The 24,717-nt window shown below is 42.0% G+C and overlaps 2 protein-coding genes across 13 annotated transcripts in view; both read left to right on the plus strand.

Moving 5' to 3' along the window:
- LOC110498114 (membrane-bound O-acyltransferase domain-containing protein 2) overlaps positions 1-11,517 on the plus strand; it is an 82,493-nt gene extending 70,976 nt beyond the window's left edge. For both annotated transcript variants that reach the window (XM_021574706.2, XM_036955082.1), the window contains 3 exons: positions 283-415; positions 6,021-6,172; positions 7,143-11,517. In XM_021574706.2, coding sequence (XP_021430381.1) covers positions 283-415; positions 6,021-6,172; positions 7,143-7,329 — 472 coding nt within the window. In that variant the 3' untranslated portion in view covers positions 7,330-11,517. The remainder of the gene's footprint in view (positions 1-282; positions 416-6,020; positions 6,173-7,142) is intronic.
- A 250-nt stretch (positions 11,518-11,767) lies between these two features.
- Positions 11,768-24,717, plus strand: part of LOC110498117 (kinase D-interacting substrate of 220 kDa B) — a 101,643-nt gene continuing 88,693 nt past the window's right edge. For 8 of the 11 annotated variants that reach the window (XM_036955083.1, XM_036955088.1, XM_036955089.1 and 5 more), the window contains exon 1: positions 11,768-11,939. The gene's annotated coding sequence lies outside the window, so the exon portion shown is untranslated. Of the gene's footprint in view, positions 11,940-13,730; positions 13,751-19,975; positions 20,015-24,024; positions 24,155-24,717 lie in introns of those variants that run through there. The other 3 variants (XM_036955086.1, XM_036955087.1, XM_036955084.1) reach the window with 3 other exon arrangements.

Raw genomic sequence — 24,717 nt, forward strand, 5'->3', positions numbered from 1 at the left:
TACATGATAGTATATTGTAGATATACTATCACAGATAGTAGGCCTATATATCAGTAGTCATGCTGATAGTATACAACAAATCTGCACTGGTTTGCTAGCGCTGCCATTATCTCTGCACAGAACACATCTCTACACAAATTGGGATGCTAATGCTATGGTTTGCATAAGCTAGTGTGCTAATGCTTAATCTGTGTCATGTGCACTCAGGCTGAGATTCCAGTATTGTGATTAGCATTAGCTGGTATGCTAATACTTTACCTGTACCATGTCTGTTCTCTACAGGGTGTGCTATGAGCGCTGTCCCATCAACCCCACGGCGGCCACCTTCCTACTGTCGGCCATGTGGCACGGAGTGTACCCCGGGTACTACCTCACCTTCCTCACCGGCATCAGTATGACCATGGCAGCACGGGCAGTGAGTACACAGTCAACACAGCTGGTGTTACCGGCCAGGAATCAAACCAACTCAAAAAGGGGAATTGGCCCTCTGAGCTAAAGCCTAGGTGTTAACTGGCAGCTAACACAAGTCCTCAAGTTTCAGGCAAGGTTACAAAATAACATCATTGATGTCTTTAGCTGGTGTTGCCCCATCTCATTTGTCAATGCATGTGTCAGTCACCACTAGACCTGGAGTAGACCTCTGATATAGTAGAAGTGAAGTGGTGGACTGGGAGGATATCATTGTGAAGACCACTGGGAAACTTAGCTGTGACCCTGTTCTGATTTTAAAGGTGGATTGGGCACTGGCCGCTAGGATTTAAAGCACATACCCCTTAGCATGGGTGGATGATTGTGTGTGGGTGGCTGGGTGTGTGTGTGTGAGGGTGGGTGGGGGCTCAGTCTGTTTACACATGGGCAATAGTGAGCAAGGATGTGTGTAGCAGTATGATAGAGACAGGGTAATGGACAGGGTGTGTAGCAGTATGATAGAGACAGGGAAATGGACAGGGTGGGTGTAGCAGTATGATAGAGACAGGGTAATGGACAGGGTGTGTGTAGCAGTATGATAGAGACAGGGTAATGGACAGGGTGTGTGTAGCAGTATGATAGAGACAGGGTAATGGACAAGGTGTGTAGCAGTATGATAGAGACAGGGTAATGGACAGGGTGTGTGTAGCAGTATGATAGAGACAGGGTAATGGACAGGGTGTGTGTAGCAGTATGATAGAGACAGGGAAATGGACAGGGTGGGTGTAGCAGTATGATAGAGACAGGGTAATGGACAGGGTGTGTGTAGCAGTATGATAGAGACAGGGTGTGTGTAGCAGTATGATAGAGACAGGGTGTGTGTAGCAGTATGATAGAGACAGGGTGATGGACAGGGTGTGTGTAGCAGTATGATAGAGACAGGGTGATGGACAGGGTGGGTGTAGCAGTATGATAGAGACAGGGTAATGGACAGGGTGTGTGTAGCAGTATGATAGAGACAGGGTGTGTGTAGCAGTATGATAGAGACAGGGTGTGTGTAGCAGTATGATAGAGACAGGGTGTGTGTAGCAGTATGATAGAGACAGGGTGTGTGTAGCAGTATGATAGAGACAGGGTGATGGACAGGGTGTGTGTAGCAGTATGATAGAGACAGGGTGATGGACAGGGTGTGTGTAGCAGTATGATAGAGACAGGGTGTGTGTAGCAGTATGATAGAGACAGGGTGATGGACAGGGTGTGTGTAGCAGTATGATAGAGACAGGGTGTGTGTAGCAGTATGATAGAGACAGGGTGTGTGTAGCAGTATGATAGAGACAGGGTGATGGACAGGGTGTGTGTAGCAGTATGATAGAGACAGGGTGATGGACAGGGTGTGTGTAGCAGTATGATAGAGACAGGGTGTGTGTAGCAGTATGATAGAGACAGGGTGTGTGTAGCAGTATGATAGAGACAGGGTGTGTGTAGCAGTATGATAGAGACAGGGTGTGTGTAGCAGTATGATAGAGACAGGGTGTGTGTAGCAGTATGATAGAGACAGGGTGTGTGTAGCAGTATGATAGAGACAGGGTGTGTGTAGCAGTATGATAGAGACAGGGTGTGTGTAGCAGTATGATAGAGACAGGGTGTGTGTAGCAGTATGATAGAGACAGGGTGTGTGTAGCAGTATGATAGAGACAGGGTAATGGACAGGGTGTGTGTAGCAGTATGATAGAGACAGGGTGTGTGTAGCAGTATGATAGAGACAGGGTGTGTGTAGCAGTATGATAGAGACAGGGTGTGTGTAGCAGTATGATAGAGACAGGGGGATGGACAGGGTGTGTGTAGCAGTATGATAGAGACAGGGAAATGGACAGGGTGGGTGTAGCAGTATGATAGAGACAGGGTGATGGACAGGGTGTGTGTAGCAGTATGATAGAGACAGGGTGTGTGTAGCAGTATGATAGAGACAGGGTGATGGACAGGGTGTGTGTAGCAGTATGATAGAGACAGGGTGATGGACAGGGTGTGTGTAGCAGTATGATAGAGACAGGGTGTGTGTAGCAGTATGATAGAGACAGGGTGATGGACAGGGTGTGTGTAGCAGTATGATAGAGACAGGGTGTGTGTAGCAGTATGATAGAGACAGGGTGTGTGTAGCAGTATGATAGAGACAGGGTGATGGACAGGGTGTGTGTAGCAGTATGATAGAGACAGGGTGATGGACAGGGTGTGTGTAGCAGTATGATAGAGACAGGGTGTGTGTAGCAGTATGATAGAGACAGGGTGTGTGTAGCAGTATGATAGAGACAGGGTGTGTGTAGCAGTATGATAGAGACAGGGTGTGTGTAGCAGTATGATAGAGACAGGGTGTGTGTAGCAGTATGATAGAGACAGGGTGTGTGTAGCAGTATGATAGAGACAGGGTGTGTGTAGCAGTATGATAGAGACAGGGTGTGTGTAGCAGTATGATAGAGACAGGGTGTGTGTAGCAGTATGATAGAGACAGGGTAATGGACAGGGTGTGTGTAGCAGTATGATAGAGACAGGGTGTGTGTAGCAGTATGATAGAGACAGGGTGTGTGTAGCAGTATGATAGAGACAGGGTAATGGACAGGGTGTGTGTAGCAGTATGATAGAGACAGGGTGTGTGTAGCAGTATGATAGAGACAGGGTGTGTGTAGCAGTATGATAGAGACAGGGTGTGTGTAGCAGTATGATAGAGACAGGGTGTGTGTAGCAGTATGATAGAGACAGGGGGATGGACAGGGTGTGTGTAGCAGTATGATAGAGACAGGGTGTGTGTAGCAGTATGATAGAGACAGGGTGTGTGTAGCAGTATGATAGAGACAGGGTGTGTGTAGCAGTATGATAGAGACAGGGGGATGGACAGGGTGTGTGTAGCAGTATGATAGAGACAGGGTGTGTGTAGCAGTATGATAGAGACAGGGTGATGGACAGGGTGTGTGTAGCAGTATGATAGAGACAGGGTGTGTGTAGCAGTATGATAGAGACAGGGTGTGTGTAGCAGTATGATAGAGACAGGGTGATGGACAGGGTGTGTGTAGCAGTATGATAGAGACAGGGTGTGTGTAGCAGTATGATAGAGACAGGGTGATGGACAGGGTGTGTGTAGCAGTATGATAGAGACAGGGGGATGGACAGGGTGTGTGTAGCAGTATGATAGAGACAGGGTGTGTGTAGCAGTATGATAGAGACAGGGTGTGTGTAGCAGTATGATAGAGACAGGGTGATGGACAGGGTGTGTGTAGCAGTATGATAGAGACAGGGTGTGTGTAGCAGTATGATAGAGACAGGGTGTGTGTAGCAGTATGATAGAGACAGGGTGATGGACAGGGTGTGTGTAGCAGTATGATAGAGACAGGGTGTGTGTAGCAGTATGATAGAGACAGGGTGTGTGTAGCAGTATGATAGAGACAGGGTGTGTGTAGCAGTATGATAGAGACAGGGTGTGTGTAGCAGTATGATAGAGACAGGGTGTGTGTAGCAGTATGATAGAGACAGGGTAATGGACAGGGTGTGTGTAGCAGTATGATAGAGACAGGGTGTGTGTAGCAGTATGATAGAGACAGGGTGTGTGTAGCAGTATGATAGAGACAGGATGTGTAGCAGTATGATAGAGACAGGGTGTGTGTAGCAGTATGATAGAGACAGGGTAATGGACAGGGTGTGTGTAGCAGTATGATAGAGACAGGGTGATGGACAGGGTGTGTGTAGCAGTATGATAGAGACAGGGTGTGTGTAGCAGTATGATAGAGACAGGGTAATGGACAGGGTGTGTGTAGCAGTATGATAGAGACAGGGTGATGGACAGGGTGTGTGTAGCAGTATGATAGAGACAGGGTGTGTGTAGCAGTATGATAGAGACAGGGTGTGTGTAGCAGTATGATAGAGACAGGGTGTGTAGCAGTATGATAGAGACAGGGTGTGTGTAGCAGTATGATAGAGACAGGGTGTGTGTAGCAGTATGATAGAGACAGGGTGTGTGTAGCAGTATGATAGAGACAGGGTGATGGACAGGGTGTGTGTAGCAGTATGATAGAGACAGGGTGTGTGTAGCAGTATGATAGAGACAGGGTGTGTGTAGCAGTATGATAGAGACAGGGTGTGTGTAGCAGTATGATAGAGACAGGGTGTGTGTAGCAGTATGATAGAGACAGGGGGATGGACAGGGTGTGTGTAGCAGTATGATAGAGACAGGGTGTGTGTAGCAGTATGATAGAGACAGGGTGTGTGTAGCAGTATGATAGAGACAGGGTGTGTGTAGCAGTATGATAGAGACAGGGTGTGTGTAGCAGTATGATAGAGACAGGGGGATGGACAGGGTGTGTGTAGCAGTATGATAGAGACAGGGTGTGTGTAGCAGTATGATAGAGACAGGGTGTGTGTAGCAGTATGATAGAGACAGGGTGTGTGTAGCAGTATGATAGAGACAGGGTGTGTGTAGCAGTATGATAGAGACAGGGTGTGTGTAGCAGTATGATAGAGACAGGGTGTGTGTAGCAGTATGATAGAGACAGGGGGATGGACAGGGTGTGTGTAGCAGTATGATAGAGACAGGGTGTGTGTAGCAGTATGATAGAGACAGGGTGTGTGTAGCAGTATGATAGAGACAGGGTGTGTGTAGCAGTATGATAGAGACAGGGTGTGTGTAGCAGTATGATAGAGACAGGGTGTGTGTAGCAGTATGATAGAGACAGGGTGTGTGTAGCAGTATGATAGAGACAGGGTGTGTGTAGCAGTATGATAGAGACAGGGTGTGTGTAGCAGTATGATAGAGACAGGGTGTGTGTAGCAGTATGATAGAGACAGGGGGATGGACAGGGGATCATCATTGTGAGCGTAGGAGAGACAGAAAGGCCCGTGGGAGACAGATGGTGTCCCTAGATAAACTCCATATCTCCTCAACACTCGGCTGCATTCTCCATCACATCTAGGAATAACACAGTCATAAGCTGTCATGATAAACAACTAGATGTTACGATTCCCTATCTGGAAGTATACACTTTGCACTTGCTCACTTTCCCTCATGGATTAACGAAAGCATTGGATTGGTGTCAGCACAGGCTCCTATGGGAGTTTTCGTGTGTGTGTGTGTGTGTGTGTGTGTGTGTGTGTGTGTGTGTGTTAAACCAGTTCATTTGTTTTTTACAAACCACAAGGCGGTAGTGAAGTGAGTGCAAACCTTGGTGAGAACGGTAGTGAATCGCAACGCAGCCACGATATCCTGAAAATTAATTTCAGAAAGATAAAACTCTAGATTCATATTGATACTAAAATGCATTCTAAACACTGGTCATGGGTGAGCTATGCAGTTATGATGGCTGTCCAAGTTGATTGCTTCTGTTCATGTAGTATAAAGAACTGGGTCAGTCAACTTCTTGTTAGGAGTTAGTTTATAATGGCTACAAGAGGCCATTTAAGTCTGAAAGCTGATTTTGTGTTGACTTGTTCCTGGAGATGTAACTGGCCCATCTTCTCTAACCTCCATTGCGTCTTCTCTGATTTATGCAATCCTTATTGTTACTTTCTGTATCTTAAAACATTATGTTGCATTGACTTTTTCACAATTTCTTCCTGTGGCTCACTTCCAGCTAAGACACAACATCAGACCCTACTTCCTGGGTTCAACGACACACAGGAGCATCTACGATGTCATCACGTGGGCGGGGACTCAGATCGCCATCTGCTACACGGTGGTGCCATTCGTTCTGTTGGCCGTTGGGCCGTCACTCAAGTTCTACAGGTGAGTGGCATTACTGATATTCCACATGCTCTACCAGCTCTTTTGAAATGTAATACATATGTAAGAAGTTATGTTATATGTAACAATGTATAGTCAAAACAGTGTAACTTTATTGATACTTGTGTAGACTACAAATGTTCATGGCTGGGTCCTAGGAAATGTGGGAAGCACCACTAAGTTTAAAACCCCTGTCAGACAGGGACACGGCACAGACAGGGACACGGCACAGACAGGGACACGGCACAGACAGGGACACGGCACAGACAGGGACACGGCACAGAGAATAACCTCCGTTCCACTTTCTTTGTGGCCTCCGTCAGCGTCAAACTGTTAACGAGACAGCTTAACGACTAGAAGACCGGGACGTTTGACGGGGAGAAATACAGGGGCTATATGTGATCAGGGCACTTCAGTGAAATAGAAGCACATCTACGGTGTCATTTTGCGGAAGGTTGTTAAATCTGCCAGGCTGAGAGGCATATAAACCCCAGTTATTAAACAGGAGAGTTTTAGTGGCTGGCTGGCTGCTTGAATGGAGGGAGGGAGGGAGGGAGGGAGGGAGGGAGGGAGACCTAGTCCGAAGCCATGAGGTGGCTTGAGGACATGGTCTTCTGTTTTAGGGTTTAATGGTCCACTGTGCTGTTGACCGGTGTGGACTTTAATAATCCCACAGTCACAAATACACTGACTGTTGGTACATAGCGGGCAGGATTTTCTTTCCCATTAGGATTAGCTAGAATAACTTGTCAGGACTTGTTCACCCATAATGATTACGAGTAATTTGTATTCACAGGGACTTTTTGTGAACTCCTCTGGAATCTTTACGCTACATAGAAAACTCTCCTTGGCCTGTTCTTTCAGGGGCTTAGGCCTTGATGGTGGTTATGTGACACATGCATTTGTGAACAGTGCTATACGGAGCGGATGACATCTTCATTGATTCACTGATTGATTGATCCTCTCTTTCCAGGTCATGGTACTACTGCATACACATAGCCTGCCTGGTGCTTGTGTTAGCCCTTCCAGTGAAGCCCCGGCACCTCCGCATCAAGGAGGAGCAACAGCAGCAGAACAGCCTACAGGGGGGGTTGACTGAAGACCACAACAGCCACTCCATCACAGACAACAACTGCAACCAGAAACACAAAGCCACATGAGACCTAGGAGGATGCCCCTCCCCCCACACCTCAGCGCTCAAACAACCGGCACAGAGAGAACAGAACTCTGCTCGAACACTGAGACAAAGTGCGGCAATTCTTTGAGACCACAAAGAACCAAAAAAATTGACAAGAACACCGGCATAACCGACAATAACAAACACAAATAACAACAACCAACAACAACAACCCGTCAACCCTGCCAGTAGCGAGGAAAGACCGCAAATCATGTTTTGGAGAAATGAGAAGAAATGTGAGGAATGGATAGAGAGAGTGGTATCTGAGGGCCACCAATTGGCTAGGATCTAATGAGCGAAAATAATGACATTAGCGATGATGCTAACGGTGCAATGCTAATCGACAGAATGCCGAAGACTCTGAAGTTGCCTTAAACCCTCTATGTACTGCTAGCAGGTTAGCGGCCAGGCTAGGTGCATATTCTGCAGGGTGAGAATGGTTGTGTTGAGGGGAGATCTTGTGGTGTTGGGAAATGAAGCAGTTGTAGTAGGACCTCCGCCATGTAGAGGGCGCTATACAGGCTAGTCAGACATGTATTTAGAGGGTTTTTGTCACTGTCCGAAAAGGATGTAACTTCTACTAGAAAGAGAGGTGTGGTAGATAAGTGAGAGAAATATATGAAAGAAATATAACTTTTGTCTGATGCCAACTCCAAGCAGGCCGCCTTAGGATCTTCTAAGCATTGTTTGATTACTGTCACTTTTATTTTATTTTTTTCATATCTGCTGCTTTTTTGGAATGATACTCCTTCTATAGAAATGTGGGTGCATTACAAAATAAGTTGTATTCACGGTGACTGTTGATTTAGACTAATTGTTTTTAAGGGCTTTTTTGACATGGGTTTAATTTCCTACTGTAATTGATTACAAACTGTAGGTTTCCTCTAGGTTTGGATGTCTTGCCTACCTCTGTAGCATCTGTTACAAGTTCAGTACTGTTAAAGTGGTTTGAAATCTACGACTATGTTAGATTTACTTTCTGAAAAGTTCATTAAATAAAAATCTCCCTCTATTAGTTTTTGAATCCATAGCCTCTAAATGAAATGCAACCAACTGTATTGTGACCATACTGTATGAGTAATCAGATATAGGATGTGATGATTAATATCACAATAACTGAACCTTAACTGTAAAGTACATGATGTTTCTAAAGCTACAGAGCTACACTGTAGTCCAAATGAAGCTGACTTGGATGTGTCTGAATTACCTTTCAGTAACACTAAAGGTTGGGCAATATGTGTTTGACGTTTGGGAAACCTACTGTATGTAATATTATTTGGGAATAATGGAAAAAATTAACATTTATGTTTCAAGTTTTTATTAATCATATGTACAGGATACACATGGTATACACCATCCAACTAAATGCTTACTTGCTTAATGCTTAATTCTTATGCTCCAATTATGAAGCATAACTCGTATGCTCAATTGTTTTGTGACCCCCTTAATAAACAAAATCATATTCCAAGCCATATCCCAGACATAAGCCACAACCCAAGAGGTTCCATCATTACTGTAATGTAGAACCACTGGGGTAAGAGATACATCTGCACGGTCCAACCAACTCTTCTATGAGGGGGGTGTTTATTGTGCTGCAGAGGACCGCCCATGAGCATAACCAGAACGCGTGTAGGCTAAGGTTCGACAGCGCCCTGTTTCTGCAGAGGTACGGACAAGGGCGTACTGGGACGAGAAATCGGCCATGGCGTTTCTAACACTCCTCGAGGTCCCCACACCGGCCCATTTCTTTCCTTGAAGTCCCCATTGTTAGCCAGATAATTGTCATTTTGAGCAACAAAAAAAAGTTACACAGGCCCACTGGGCTTATAATGGACCAGCCCATCTGGCAGTCCGCCCCTGGTATGGAACATTCCATTTCATACAGTGCAGGCAGCCATTTAACATATTTTGGACCATACAGCATTTATTAGATGGTAAGACTTGGATTAGTACCGTAGTACAACCAAAATGGCAGCCAATGAACCAGTTTTGGGAGCTTTCTTTTGTGATCATGAGTAACAATGCAGCAGATTTGTGTTTTCCAATGTAATCTTCATCTTGTTTTTCTAACATGTGCATACTCCTTCCATAAATGGTGTATTTATGTGATTTTTCTAGATGTTCACGTGGTCTATGAGTGTATTTGTAGCCAAGGCATAATGCCTGATGGAAGGAAAGGGATGCTACCTTTACCAACTAGTTGAAAATTGCACTGCATGGCCACCCAAATCTAGCCTGGTTAAACTAGACTGAACACTATGCTCGCAATTGTTTGTGCAACATTGTGTGGTTTATCCAGGCTAACCCAAACCAGCAGATAAATCCAAACTGCTCCATATGTCCAAAGTGCCAAGTCATAAACGGCCCATATACCTATGTGAAAATATCATTGTTATTTTTGTGTCTAGAAAGAACTTAACGGAAGATTTGTATAAGTCCTTTGGAGAAAAAAAAACTGATTTTATGTCAAATAAAAAAACTTTTTTTTTAACACTAATGCAGAGATTTAAAACCAGAGAGTCTTCTCACTCTCCTTCTTTTGCACTTTTGATAGGAATGTGAGTGTGGAGTGCTACACAGGGAAGTTGCCAGGGAAATGCAAGGGGGAAAAGGCAAAAAAAAGGGATGGGGATTCACAGCGTGGATAGAAATACTTTATCCTCATGGGATAATTTGACAGGGATGTGTTAGGGTGCATCCCAATAGTCCTACATGGCTTCCATTCCTTGTCTCCTTCCCTTCATCCTCACTAGTCTGAAAGTATAGGCCCGGTGAAAGCACTATGGTAGAGCTCTACCATTGATACCAGCCAAGCGTTCACAAATCCAGTTCTTTTAAATTGGTTTTGATGGAGGAAAGAAGGTTACACCACTTCGGACTATTTGAGATACACCGTAAAAAGGGTCCGACTCTGACCCTCTAGGTCTCTGGAAAGAGCGCTTGGAAAATGAGCCGGGTTCAGGAGCACAACGTCACTGGCCTGCACCTAATCACAAGCACAGTGGAAATGAAAAAGCTTGAAATCTGGGTCTAGGAGATCCCTCTCATTTCCCAACCTAAAACAAAGAAGAATCCTCTGCTTTATTTGTGTGTGTGTGTGTGTGTGTGTGAGGGAGGTTCTGTATATTTGTCACATTTGTCCCTTTATTAAACTTGGAAGCATTTGTTTTGAACAGTCATGTCTATGGTAAAATGCAGAGTTTTGGAAATGCGTGAAAGACGCCACACATTTGTCTGATCCCACCGTCTGCCATCATCAGAAGACAGGACCACACGACTGCTAATAATACTTACGTGTCAGTAAACACGGCTCTGAATGCTGTAGCAGTTCTGGATCATATTTGGAATATTTCCACCAAGTCCTCTCCCCGGCATTAGCTATCATTTATTATTCAGTAGATTGTATAATGCAAATGACTTACAGGTCATTTTCCAACAATGCGGAGTTAAAGATTAGATTTAAATATATATATATATATATATATATATATATAATAGAAATAGTGACAAGGAATAAATAAATACACAATGAATAACCAATTGTATTATTTTTTACAATGCCTTTCTGTGCATCTTTCTTCACTTCAGCTGAGGAGGAGATTTGTGAGTGACCTTTCTACCCTTTACTGTTTACACTGCTTGCTTTCCAGTTTGTGCTAGCATTCTTAAAAGTTAGTTCATTTGGATTAAACATTTATTGGAAAATCTTTCTAATCTACTGACCTGGTTTTGAGAAGGTTGAGGAATATTCAGTCTCCTATTCTGCCGTTTTGTTTTTTAAAATGTGTTTTGCTTTAGTTCACTTCCAATGCCACGTGCGAAATTAAAATAACAGTCATACCAAATTTGCCTTTCCTGAATTCACCTGGCTGTTCTTTAGGCTATCTTTGTTTAAATAAGAGTATAATTTTTAATAAATGGCTGTTTTTTTAATTTATTTATTATTCACGAAACGTGGGGGTGGTGTCAAGTTGGTCACTTTTGTCAACACTGTGAAGCACTGACCACTTTTATACTTTCTTGTAATAATGCTTTCTTTGTAAACGTCTGTGGCTGTTGGGACATGGGCCGATGTATTTTTGTTTTGTCTAAATGTTTCAGTTATATATCTTGACTGTGTTGATGTATGTTTCTTGGCAGTAGCCTACTGATTAAACCAGCTGATTATATACGTTTCGTGGTAATTTTTGTATTTATTGGTTATGCAATGTAATGTAGGCATTTCAATTAACTAGATTACATGGTAAGGCAGGCCAGTGTTGAACAACACACTTCTAGCCTTGAACAACGATAGATGAGGCGGTGAAACTTTGACCCGTAAGGTAAGCGCGTACTGCGGCTGCGTGCACCGTGCAGCTGTTGACACTTTTTTTTGCAAACTTTTTACCATGCCACGCCTTCACTGTAATAGTAGGCGGAGATTTGACAAGCCACTCAAATCGTCAAATGTTCTTAGCTGGTTTAACATGCCTGAAAATTACAAGATGGTTGTGGTGTCAAAACAGTCAAACTGAACGTTGGAAAGTAAAAAAGGAAGCACAGGGTAACCCAGCTTGGACGAGGGGACGCTGTATTGTTCATTACTCCTAAAAGGTAAGATTCGAAGCAACCTGGGTGTTTGTGATTAGCAAGCATGGTAGCTAGTTAGCCTCAGCAGGATATTAGAACCCCTTCTGTCTATGATATTAGCGATGCTGGCAGCACGAGGGCAGATTCTTTCCCCTCCAAAATAAGAGTCCCCTATAAAGACATACTATATGTGTGTGTGTGTACACACACACAGTACCAGTCAAAAGTTTGGACACATCTACTCATTCCTGGGGTTTTCCTTTATTTTTACTGTTTTCTACATTGTAGAACAATAGTGAAGACATCAACTGAAATAACACATAGAATCATGTAGTAACCAAAATGGTTGAACAAATCAAAATATATTTTATATTTGAGAATCTGCAAATAGCCACCCTTTACCTTGAGACAGCTTTGCACACTCTTGTCATTCTCTCAACCCGCTTCATGAGGAAGTCACCTGGAATGCATTTCAATTAACAGGTGTGCCTTGTTCATTTGTGGAATTTCTTTCCTTCATAATGCATTTGAGCCAATCAGTTGTGTTGTGACAAGGTAGGGGGTATACAGAAGAAAGCCCTATTTGGTAAAAGACCAAGTCCATATTATGGCAAGAACAGCTCAAATAAGCAAAGAGAAACGACAGTCCATCATTCCTTGAATACATGAAGGTCCGTCAATATGGAACATTTCAAGAACTTTGAAAGTATCTTCAAGTGCAGTCTCAAAAACCATCAAGCGCTATGATGAAACTGTCTCATGAGGACCGCCACAGGAAAGGAAGACCCAGCTTTACCTCTGCTGCGGAGGATGAGTTCATTAAAGTTACCAGCCTCAGAAATTGCAGCCCAAATAAATGCTTCACAGAATTCAAGGAACAGACACATCTCAACGTCAACTGTTCAGAGGAGACTGCGTGAATCAGGCCTTCGTGGTCAAATTGCTGCAAAGAAACCACTACTAAAGGACACCAATAATAAGAAGAGACTTGCTGGGCCAAGAAACACGAGCAATGTACATTAGACAGGTGGAAATTTGTCCTTTGGTCTGGAGTCCAAATGTGAGATTTTTGGTTCCAACCGCCGTGTCTTTGTGAGACGCGGTGTGGGTGAACGGATGATTTCTGCATGTGTCGTTCCCACAGTAAAGCATGGAGGAGGAGGAGGTGTGTGGGAGTGCTTTGCTGATGACACTGTCTGGGATTTATTTAGAATTCAAGGCACACTTAACCAGCATGGCTACCACAGCAAACCTTGACTTCAATCCCATAGAAAATGTGTGGTCAGAACTGAAAAAGCGTGTGCGAGCAAGGAGGCCTACAAACCTGACTCAGTTACCAGCTCTCAGTAGGAATGAGCCAAAATTCACCCAACTTATTGTGTGAAGCTTGTGGAAGGCTACCCAAAACATTTGACCCAAGTTAAAACAATTTAAAGGCAATGCTACCAAATACACTCAATTAGTATGTAAACGTCTGGCCCACTGGGAATGTGATGAAAGAAATAAAAGCTGAAATAAATCATTCTCGCTACTATTATTCTGACATTTCACATTCTTTAAATAAAGTGGGGATCCTAACTGACCTGAGATAAGGAATTTTTACTAGGATTTAATGTCAGGAATTGTGAAAAATTTAGTTTAAATGTATTTGGCTATGGTGTATGTAAACTTCTGACATCAACTGTATCTTCTGCAGCCCTCATCCTCCACATACAACACCCGTTCTGCCAGTCACATTCTGTTAAAGATCCCCAAAGCACACATCCCTGGGTCGCTCCTCTTTTTACTTCGCTGCAGCTAGTGACTAGAACGAGCTGCAACAAACACTCAAACTGGTCAGTTTTATCTCAATCTCTTAATTCAAAGAATCAGACATGGACACTCTTAATGACTGCTGTGGCTGCTTGCATGATGTATTGTTGTCTCTTCCTTCTGTCCTTGTGATATGTTTTGTGCTGCTACCATGTTGTGTTGCTACCATGCTGTGTTGTTGTCTTAGGTCTCTTTATGTAGTGTTGAGTTGTCTCTCTTGTCGTCATAATGTGTGTTTTGTCCTATATTTTATTTATTTTTAATCCCGGCCCCGCAGATGGCCTTTTGCCTTGGTAGGCCGTCACGATAAATAACTATTTGTTCTTAACTAACTTGCCTAGTTAAATAAAGGTTAAGTCAATAAAAAAAAACGTGGTAATGTAGAAGGAGAGAGTGGTTTCATCGCTGTAGCACGTTTAGAGTTGGATTTATAGCCAGTAATCTAAAATAATTCAGACATATTTTCATATTTTTTCTCATATTTGTACTGTGTTCTTGAGATTTGTGTCTTCAAAAGTGACAACTAAATACGCTAGACATGGTGGCACGTTTTCGTGTCTGATAATTATGTGAGAAATGGCGGAGGAAATGTCGTTAAATGCAAATATAGATATAATAACCATCATATCGAATTAAACTTGTAGTCACGCAATGACTTGTTTTGTGGTTCTCCCACTATGACTTGGGAAACCATCCAATTTGTTAGGCTACAGATTAAATAAATGATGATGAACTTCACAGGGTGGTGAAAGTGCAATTTTTGTGGGGGACAAAACCATCAGCACAGTTGAAAATGCAATGGAAACCCATTTTAAATAGTATATTTTATTGGTACATGGGAATTTAACCGCAAAAGTTATTTTTTCTGTGCACTACTTAATCACGCACTGCCTTTTTTCCACAACAAGTCATTTTGATGGACACACATCTCTGGTGGGAAAATGTGCATATTGTTTTGATGCAGATGTAAGAATATTTGCATGAAAATCTGTTGCCAATTGGGATGGAAACCAAGCTATGGTTCTAAAAAGGTGGTGGTAATATTTAATTCAGTACAGAAATGTGTAGGCGGCATAATTTACCCTGTCCAGCAGCTCAAATGACCTTATACCCGTTTTAAATTGTGCCAAAACAGGCTATGTTTTCAAAACTTAAATTTTGACATTCATTCTAATTTATTTCCAGGGAAACATAACATCCTGAAATATATGTGGATATCTTCGTTAGAAAGAATGCTATATTTCCCTTGACTGAGTGATGCTGAATGTAAAAAAAAATGGCTCAACTTAACCCACTCTCCCCTAGCTATTCTGTAATGGCTAATGGAGCATTATATTAGCCTGTTACAATCTGCTAGCTAGGAGGTACTGTATATTGGCATATTAAAACAGCAATTCAGGGCTATACAGGGCTACCATTTTGGCCACATTTGCTCCTAAATATTCAACTCTGCTACCTGGAATTTTTATTTGGGTGCACTAGTGCCCCTAGGGGAAAAAAAACGGTATTGTGTAATTGCTGGCAATGCTTATCATTAATACCTCAAATATTTTTCATTGTGCTCCTAAATGTCTTTATGTGCTCCTACTAGAGGTTGACCGATTTATGATTTTTCAACACCGATACCGATTTATTGGAGGACCAAAAACAAGCCGATACCGATTAATTGGACAACTTTTATATATATTACAGAATGAACAATGAGCACTTTTTATTTTGACTTAATACATGAATGAAATCAATTTAGTTTCAAATAAATAATGAAACAATGCAAAAATTAAATAATGCAAAAACACAGTGTTGGAGAAGAAAGTAAAAGTGCAATATGTGTCATGTAAGAAAGCTAACGTTTGAGTTCCTTGCTCAGAACATGAGAACATATGAAAGCTGGTGGTTCCTTTTAACATGAGTCTTCAATATTCCCAGTTAAGAAGTTTTAGGTTGTAGTTATTATAGGACTATTTCTCTCTATACCATTTGTATTTCCTATACCTTTGACTATTGGATGTTCTTATAGGCACTATAGTATTGCCAGCCTAATCTCGGAAGTTGATAGGCTTGAAGTCATAAATAGCGCTGTGCTTCAAGCATTGTGAAAAGCTGCTGGCAAACGCAGGAAAGTGCAGTTAGAATGAATGCTTACGAGCCTGCTGCTGCCTACCACCGCTCAGTCAGACTGCTCTATCAAATATCAAATCATAGACTTAAATATAATATAATAAACACACAGAAATATGATGAGACTTAGGTGGTCAATATGGTCAAATCCGGAAACTATAGTTTCGAAAACAAAACGTTTATTCTTTCAGTGAAATACGGAACCGTTAGAACGGGTTGCAACCCTAAGTCTAAATATTGCTGTTACATTGCACAACCTTCAATGTTATGTCATAATTATGTAAAGTTCTGGAAAATGAATTACGGTCTTTGTTAGGAAGAATGGTCTTCACACAGTTCGCAATGAGCCAGGCGACCCAAACTGCTGCATATAACCTGACTCTGCTTACACTGAACGCAAGAGAAGTAACACAATTTCAGGCACCACATTGATTATATGCAACGCAGGACAAGCTAGTAAAACTAGTATTATCATCAACCATGTGTTTGTTAACTAGTGATTATGTTAAGATTGATTGTTTTTTATAAGATAAGTTTAATGCTAGCTAGCAGCTTACCATGGCTCCTTGCTGCACTCGCGTAACAGGTGGTCAGCCTGCCACTCAGTCTCCTCGTGGATTGCAATATAATCGGCCGTAATCGGCATCCAAAAATGCAGATTACCGATTGTTCTGAAAACTTGAAATCAGCCCTAATTAACCGGTCGACCTCTAGCTCCTACATTTTTCAGCTTAGGATCACGTGTACTCCTTGAACAACATTTCAGTGTAGAGCCTTGCCATTATATAGCCTAGTCTACTATGATTTTTTTACACCCCCTTTTTCTCCCCAATTTCGTGGTATCCAATTGTTAGTAATTACTATCTTGTCTCATCGCTACAACTCCCGTACGGGCTCGGGAGAGACGAAGGTCGAAAGCCATGCGTCCTCCAAAACACAACCCAACCAAGCCGCACTGCTTCTTAACACAGCGCGCATCCAACCCGGAAGCCAGCCACACCAATGTGTCGGAGGAAACACTGTGCACCTGGCAACCTTGGTTAGCATGCACTGCGCCCGTCCCGCCACAGGAGTCGCTGGTGCGCGAAGAGACAAGGATATCCCTACCGGCCAAACCCTCCCTAACCCGGACGACGCTAGGCCAATTGTGCGTCGCCCCACGGACACCCGGTCGCAGCCGGCTGCGACAGAACCTGGGCTCGAACCCAAAGTCTCTGGTGACACAGCTAGCGCTGCGATGCTACTATGTTTCTTAATTTATATGTTACGCCTTGACCCAATGAAGAAATATTTATCTGTACATAGGCTGTATTCAGGCTATGTTTATCTGTACATAGGCAGTATTCAGGCTATATTTCTCTGTACGTAGGCTGTATTCAGGCTATGTTTCTCTGTACATAGGCAGTATTCAGGCTATATTTCTCTGTACGTAGGCTGTATTCAGGCTATATTTCTCTGTACATAGGCTGTATTCAGGCTATATTTCTCTGTACGTAGGCTGTATTCAGGCTATGTTTCTCTGTACATAGGCAGTATTCAGGCTATATTTCTCTGTACGTAGGCTGTATTCGGGCTATATTTCTCTGTACATAGGCTGTATTGGGGCTATATTTCTCTGTACATAGGCTGTATTCGGGCTATATTTCTCTGTACATAGGCTGTATTCAGATACATTTTATTCTAAGCTGTTTGACCCTTGTCCCTCTGCTGTTCCAGAAATAAGACCTTGTTGTGAGCAACACATCCCATGGAAACATATCCTCAGCAGTTTCACCTCCACAGACAGGCTATAACGAGCTTACTGGTTACATTTAGAGATCTTGGAACTTAATCTCTCCCGCCAGCAGTGCACACATAGCAGAGGTATGAGGTTGATGTCGGGAGATAGTCTTAAAGGGATACTTAAGGATTTTGGCAATGAGGCCCTTTATCTACTACCCCAGTGTCAGATGAACTTGTGGATACCATTTCTAGGTCTGTGTGCAGTTTGAAGGAAATTGCTAGTAGAGGATAGAGGTCGACGATTAATCGGAATGGCCGATTAATTAGGGCCGAATTCAAGTTTTCATAACAATTGGAAATCAGTATTTTTGGGCGCTGATTTAGCCGATTAAAAAAAATATATATATATATATATATATATACATATATACAGTGCCTTGCGAAAGTATTCGGCCCCCTTGAACTTTGCGACCTTTTGCCACATTTCAGACTTCAAACATAAAGATATAAAACTGTATTTTTTTGTGAAGAATCAACAACAAGTGGGACACAATCATGAAGTGGAACGACATTTATTGGATATTTCAAACTTTTTTAACAATTCAAAAACTGAAAAATTGGGCGTGCAAAATTATTCAGCCCCTTTACTTTCAGTGCAGCAAACTCTCTCCAGAAGTTCAGTGAGGATCTCTGAATGATCCAATGTTGACCTAAATGACTAATGATGATAAATACAATCCACCTGTGTGTAATCAAGTCTCCGTATAAATGCACCTGCACTGTGATAGTCTCAGAGGTCCGTTAAAAGCACAGAGAGCATCATGAAGAACAAGGAACACACCAGGCAGGTCCGAGATACTGTTGTGAAGAAGTTTAAAGCCGGATTTGGATACAAAAAGATTTCCCAAGCTTTAAACATCCCAAGGAGCACTGTGCAAGCGATAATATTGAAATGGAAGGAGTATCAGACCACTGCAAATCTACCAAGACCTGGCCGTCCCTCTAAACTTTCAGCTCATACAAGGAGAAGACTGATCAGAGATGCAGCCAAGAGGCCCATGATCACTCTGGATGAACTGCAGAGATCTACAGCTGAGGTGGGAGACTCTGTCCATAGCACAACAATCAGTTGTATATTGCACAAATCTGGCCTTTATGGAAGAGTGGCAAGAAGAAAGCCATTTCTTAAAGATATCCATAAAAAGTGTCGTTTAAAGTTTGCCACAAGCCACCTGGGAGACTCACCAAACATGTGGAAGAAGGTGCTCTGGTCAGATGAAACCAAAATTGAACTTTTTGGCAACAATGCAAAACGTTATGTTTGGCGTAAAAGCAACACAGCTCATCACACTGAACACACCATCCCCACTGTAAAACATGGTGGTGGCAGCATCATGGTTTGGGCCTGCTTTTCTTCAGCAGGGACAGGGAAGATGGTTAAAATTGATGGGAAGATGGATGGAGCCAAATACAGGACCATTCTGGAAGAAAACCTGATGGAGTCTGCAAAAGACCTGAGACTGGGACGGAGATTTGTCTTCCAACAAGACAATGATCCAAAACATAAAGCAAAATCTACAATGGAATGGTTCAAAAATAAACATATCCAGGTGTTAGAATGGCCAAGTCAAAGTCCAGACCTGAATCTAATCGAGAATCTGTGGAAAGAACTGAAAACTGCTGTTCACAAATGCTCTCCATCCAACCTCACTGAGCTCGAGCTGTTTTGCAAGGAGGAATGGGAAAAAATGTCACTCTCGATGTGCAAAACTGATAGAGACATACCCCAAGCGACTTACAGCTGTAATCGCAGCAAAAGGTGGCGCTACAAAGTATTAATTTAAGGGGGCTGAATAATTTTGCACGCCCAATTTTTCAGTTTTTGATTTGTTAAAAAAGTTTGAAATATCCAATAAATGTCGTTCCACTTCATGATTGTGTCCCACTTGTTGTTGATTCTTCACAAAAAAATACAGTTTTATATCTTTATGTTTGAAGCCTGAAATGTGGCAAAAGGTCGCAAAGTTCAAGGGGGCCGAATACTTTCGCAAGGCACTATATATATATATATATATATATATATATATATATATATATATATATATATATATATATATATATATATATATATATATATATATATATATATATATATATATATATATATATATATATATATATATATATATATATATATAAATAAATAATAACTAATACCTTGATTTAACTAGGCAAGTCAGTTAAGAACACATTCTTATTTTCAATGACGGCCTAGGAACGGTGGATTAACTGCCTTGTTCAGGGGCAGAATGACAGATTTTCACCTTGTCAGCTCGGGGGATCCAATCTTGCAACCTTACAGTTAACTAGTCCAACGCTCTAACCACCTGCCTCTCATTGCACTCCAGGAGGAGCCTGCCTGTTACGTGAATGCATTAGAAGCCAAGGTAAGTTGCTAGCTAGCATTAAACTTATCTTATAAAAATCAATCAATCACTAGTTATAACTACACATGGTTGATGATATTACTAGTTTATCTAGCGTGTCCTATAATCGATGCGGTGTGTATCGTTGCTCCAATGTGTACTTAACCATAAACACCAATGCCTTTCTTAAAATCAATACACAGAAGTATATATTTTTAAACCTGCATATTTAGCTAAAAGAAATCCAGGTTAGCAGCCAATATTAACCAGGTGAAATTGTGTCACTTCTCTTACGTTCATTGCATGCAGAGTTAGGGTATATGCAACAGTTTGGGCAGCCTGGCTCATTGCGAATTATTTTGCCAGAATTTTACGTAAATATGACATAACATTGAAGGTTGTGCAATGTAACAAGAATATTTAGACTTAGGGATGCCACCCGAACGAAATACCGAACGGTTCCGTATTTCACTGAAATAATTGTAAGGGTTTTCTTCCTTTTCTTCATCTGAAGAGGAGAGGCGAGAAGGATCGGAGGACCAATGCGCAGCTTGCGAAGTGTCCATGGTTTTTTAATATCAGAAACTCAACATGAACACACTACAAAACAATAAATGTGGCAAAACCCGAAACAGTCCTATCTGGTGCAGAGAACACAGAGACAGGAAACAGCCACCCATCAAAACACAACACAAAACAGGCTACCTAAATATGGTTCCCAATCAGAGACAATGACTAACACCTGCCTCTGATTGAGAACCATATCAGGCCAAACATAGAATGCCCACCCAGCTCATGTCCTGACCAACACTAAAACAAAGGAAAACACAAAATAACTATGGTCAGAACGTGACAATAATAAACGTTTTGAAATGATAGTTTCCGGATTTGACCATATTAATGACCAAAGGCTAATATTTCTGTGTGTTATGCTAGAATTAGTCTATGATTTGATAGAGCAGTCTGACTGAGCGATGGTAGGCAGCAGCAGACTCGTAAGCATTCATTCAAACAGCACTTTAGTGCGTTTTGCCAGCAGCTCTTCGCAAGCATTGCTCCGTTTATGATGTTGTAACCGATGGTGTAACCGATGTGAAATGGCTAGCAAGTTAGCGGGGTGCGCGCTAATAGCGTTTCAAACGTCACTCGCTCTGAAACTTTGAGTAGTTGTTCCACTTGCTCTGCATGGGTAACGCTGCTTCGAGGGTGGCTGTTGTCGATGTGTTCCTGGTTCGAGCCTAGGTAGGAGCGAGGAGAGGGACGGAAGCTATACTGTTACACTGGCGATACTATAGTGCCTATAAGAACATCCAATAGTCAAAGGTATATGAAATACGAATGGTATAGAGAGAAATAATCCTATAAATACTATATTAACTACAACCTAAAATCTCTTATCTTGGAATATTGAAGTCTCATGTTAAAAGGAACCACCAGCTTTCATGTTCTCATGTTCTGAGCAAGGAACTCAAACGTTAGCTTTTTTACATAGCACATATTGCACTGTTTTTGCATTATTTAAACCAAATTGAACATGTTTCATTATTTACTTGAGGCTAAATGGATTTTACATAGCAAAACTGCTGATGTGTCGCGCTGCATGAGTCAAATGGTGGTGGTTTTCGGATCCACACCTTTCTTTTAAGGTATCTGTGATCAACAGATATCTGTATTCCCAGTCATGTGAAATTCATAGATTAGGGCCTAATATATTTATTTCAATTGACTGATTTCCTTATATGAAATCTAACTCAGTAAAATCTTTGAAATTGTTGCATGTTGCATTTATATTTTTGTTTAGTACAGTGGGGCAAAAAAGTATTTAGTCAGCCACCAATTGTGCAAGTTCTCCCACTTAAAAAGATGAGAGGCCTGTAATTTTCATCATAGGTACACTTCAACTATGACAGAAAAGCACATTGTAGGATTTTTAATGAATTTATTTGCAAATTATGGTGGAAAATAAGTATTTGGTCAATAACAAAAGTTTATGTCAATACTTTGTTATATACCCTTTGTTGGCAATGACAGAGGTCAAATGTTTTCTGTAAGTCTTCACAAGGTTCACACACACTGTTGCTGGTATTTTGGCCCATTCCTCAATGCAGATCTCCTCTAGAGCATTGATGTTTTGGGGCTGTTGCTGGGCAACACGGACTTTCAACTCCCTCCAAAGATTTTCTATGGGGTTGAGATCTGGAGACTGGCTAGGCCACTCCAGGAACTTCAAATGCTTCTTACGAAGCCACTCCTTTGTTGCCCGGGCGGTGTGTTTGGGATCATTGTCATGCTGAAAGACCCAGCCACGTTTCATCTTCAATGCCCTTGCTGATGGAAGGAGGTTTTCACTCAAAATCTCACGATACATGGCCCCATTCATTCTTTCCTTACACGGATCAGTCGTCCTGGTCCCTTTGCAGAAAAACAGCCCCAAAGCATGATGTTTCCACCCCCATGCTTCACAGTAGGTATGGTGTTCTTTGGATGCAACTCAGCATTCTTTGTCCTCCAAATACGACAAGTTGAGTTTTTACCAAAAAGTTCTATTTTGGTTTCATCTGACCATATGACATTCTCCTATTCTTCTTCTGGAACATCCAAATGCTCTCTAGCAAACTTCAGACGGGCCTGGACATGTACTGGCTTAAGCAGGGGGACACCTCTGGAACTGCAGGATTTGAGTCCCTGGCGGCGTAGTGTGTTACTGATGGTAGGCTTTGTTACTTTGGTCCCAGCTCTCTGCAGGTCATTCACTAGGTCCCCCCGTGTGGTTCTGGGATTTTTGCTCACCGTTCTTGTGATCATTTTGACCCCACGGGGTGAGATCTTGCATGGAGCCCCAGATCGAGGGAGATTATCAGTGGTCTTGTATGTCTTCCATTTCCTGCTTACCTATTGCAGATTCAGTTTTCCCAGCCTGGTGCAGGTCTACAATTTTGTTTCTGGTGTCCTTTGACAGCTCTTTGGTCTTGGCCATAGTGGAGTTTGGAGTGTGACTGTTTGAGGTTGTGGACAGGTGTCTTTTATACTGATAACAAGTTCAAACAGGTGCCATTAATACAGGTAACGAGTGGAGGACAGAGGAGCCTCTTAAAGAAGAAGTTACAGGTCTGTGAGAGCCAGAAATCTTGCTTGTTTGTAGGTGACCAAATACTTACTTTCCATCATAATTTGTAAATAAGGTCATTAAAAATCCTACAATGTGATTTTCTGGATTTTTTTTCTCATTTTGTCTGTCATAGTTGAAGTGTACATACGATGAAAATTACAGGCCTCTCTCATATTTTTAAGTGGGAGAACTTGCACAATTGGTGGCTGACTAAATACTTTTTTGCCCCACTGTATACTTCAATCTTCCTTCATACTGGACACAGAGACATAAAAATAGTATCCACAAGTTTGTCTGACTCTGGGAAAGTACTGTCGATAACGGGCCTCATTTCCAAAATCCAAAAGTATCCCTTTAACCTTGTCCTTCTTGTGGCATTTGGACCTGGACCTACAGTACCAGTCAAAAGTTTAGACACACCTTCTCATTCCAGGGTTTTTCTTTTCTTTTTACTATTTTCTACATTGTAGAATAAAAGTGAAAACATCAAAACTATGAAATAACACACATGGAATCATGTAGTAACCAAAAAAGTGTTAAACAACTGAAAATATATTTTGAACACTTATTTGCCTACTTTTTTTGTTGTAAATGTGCATGAGAAAGTAATATTTATTGATAAATTAGTATTTGATCGTTGCATCATTGAAACATCACTTTTTTTAAGCTGACAAAAGATGCATTCAGTGACAATTAATGCTCATTATATTTTCTCGTTGATTCCTACGTTAATTTTTATTTTTACATGAATGCATAGCCTAAACAGTTAAATATACCTACATTCACATCTAAAGCCTGTACCCATACAACTCTATTGTTGCAACAGTAGGTCATGTCATGTATGGTAATAGGGGCGTATGTCTATTGTGTTGGAGAGGGGTTGGGGCGTTGCTCTGCCTGCTCATCAATTATTCATGACAGTCAGGGACAGGGAGGGATGTGGAGCCTAGGCAACGCAACGCTTGTTGATACTCAGTCAGTTTGTCTGAGGGACAGTAATTGAAGAACTACCATTGCCATTCAGTGCAGTCAAACTGACATTTTACATAAAGGTAAGTCACTTAGTTCTTTGTTAAATGACTTTGCTCATTGCTATGTTTGAGGCCTGTGTACTACTAAGACTATTTAGTACACTTGTCTTAGGCTACCTCTTGGCGTTTCTTTGTTGGTCTTTTGTTGGCTTCTGTTTTGCAATGGTACTGGATGAGGTGAAGTGGTGAGCCTCCTCACTCAATACTACGTGCAGAGAATCCTTGAGGTTCATTGATTGTTGCCTGGTGTCACTATGTCTAATCTTTGGCGCTGCCTATAGCAGCTGTGCTGCCTCTGAGGCACATGAGGGTGTGTCAGCTCAGCAGGTTCCTGTTGCCTCAACAACTGAACTGTAAACAAAGGCTCTACTCAGTTGTGTGTGACAGAATGATCTGATCGGAGAGAAAATGTATTATAGACCTTTTTTTTTTTTTTAACAGAGCCTGTTAACCTAGCCATACTTTCTTTAGAGTTATGTATGGGCAGATAATTGAGGTTGAATAGAGACGTGTTGACTGATTCAATTTCTTCATCTGCTCTTTTGTGGCAGACCAACTTAGCCAGTCACTGGTTCTCAAAACAT

The sequence above is a fragment of the Oncorhynchus mykiss genome, chromosome 19 (genome assembly GCF_013265735.2).
Source record: "Oncorhynchus mykiss isolate Arlee chromosome 19, USDA_OmykA_1.1, whole genome shotgun sequence".
Taxonomy (NCBI): Eukaryota; Metazoa; Chordata; class Actinopteri; order Salmoniformes; family Salmonidae; genus Oncorhynchus; species Oncorhynchus mykiss.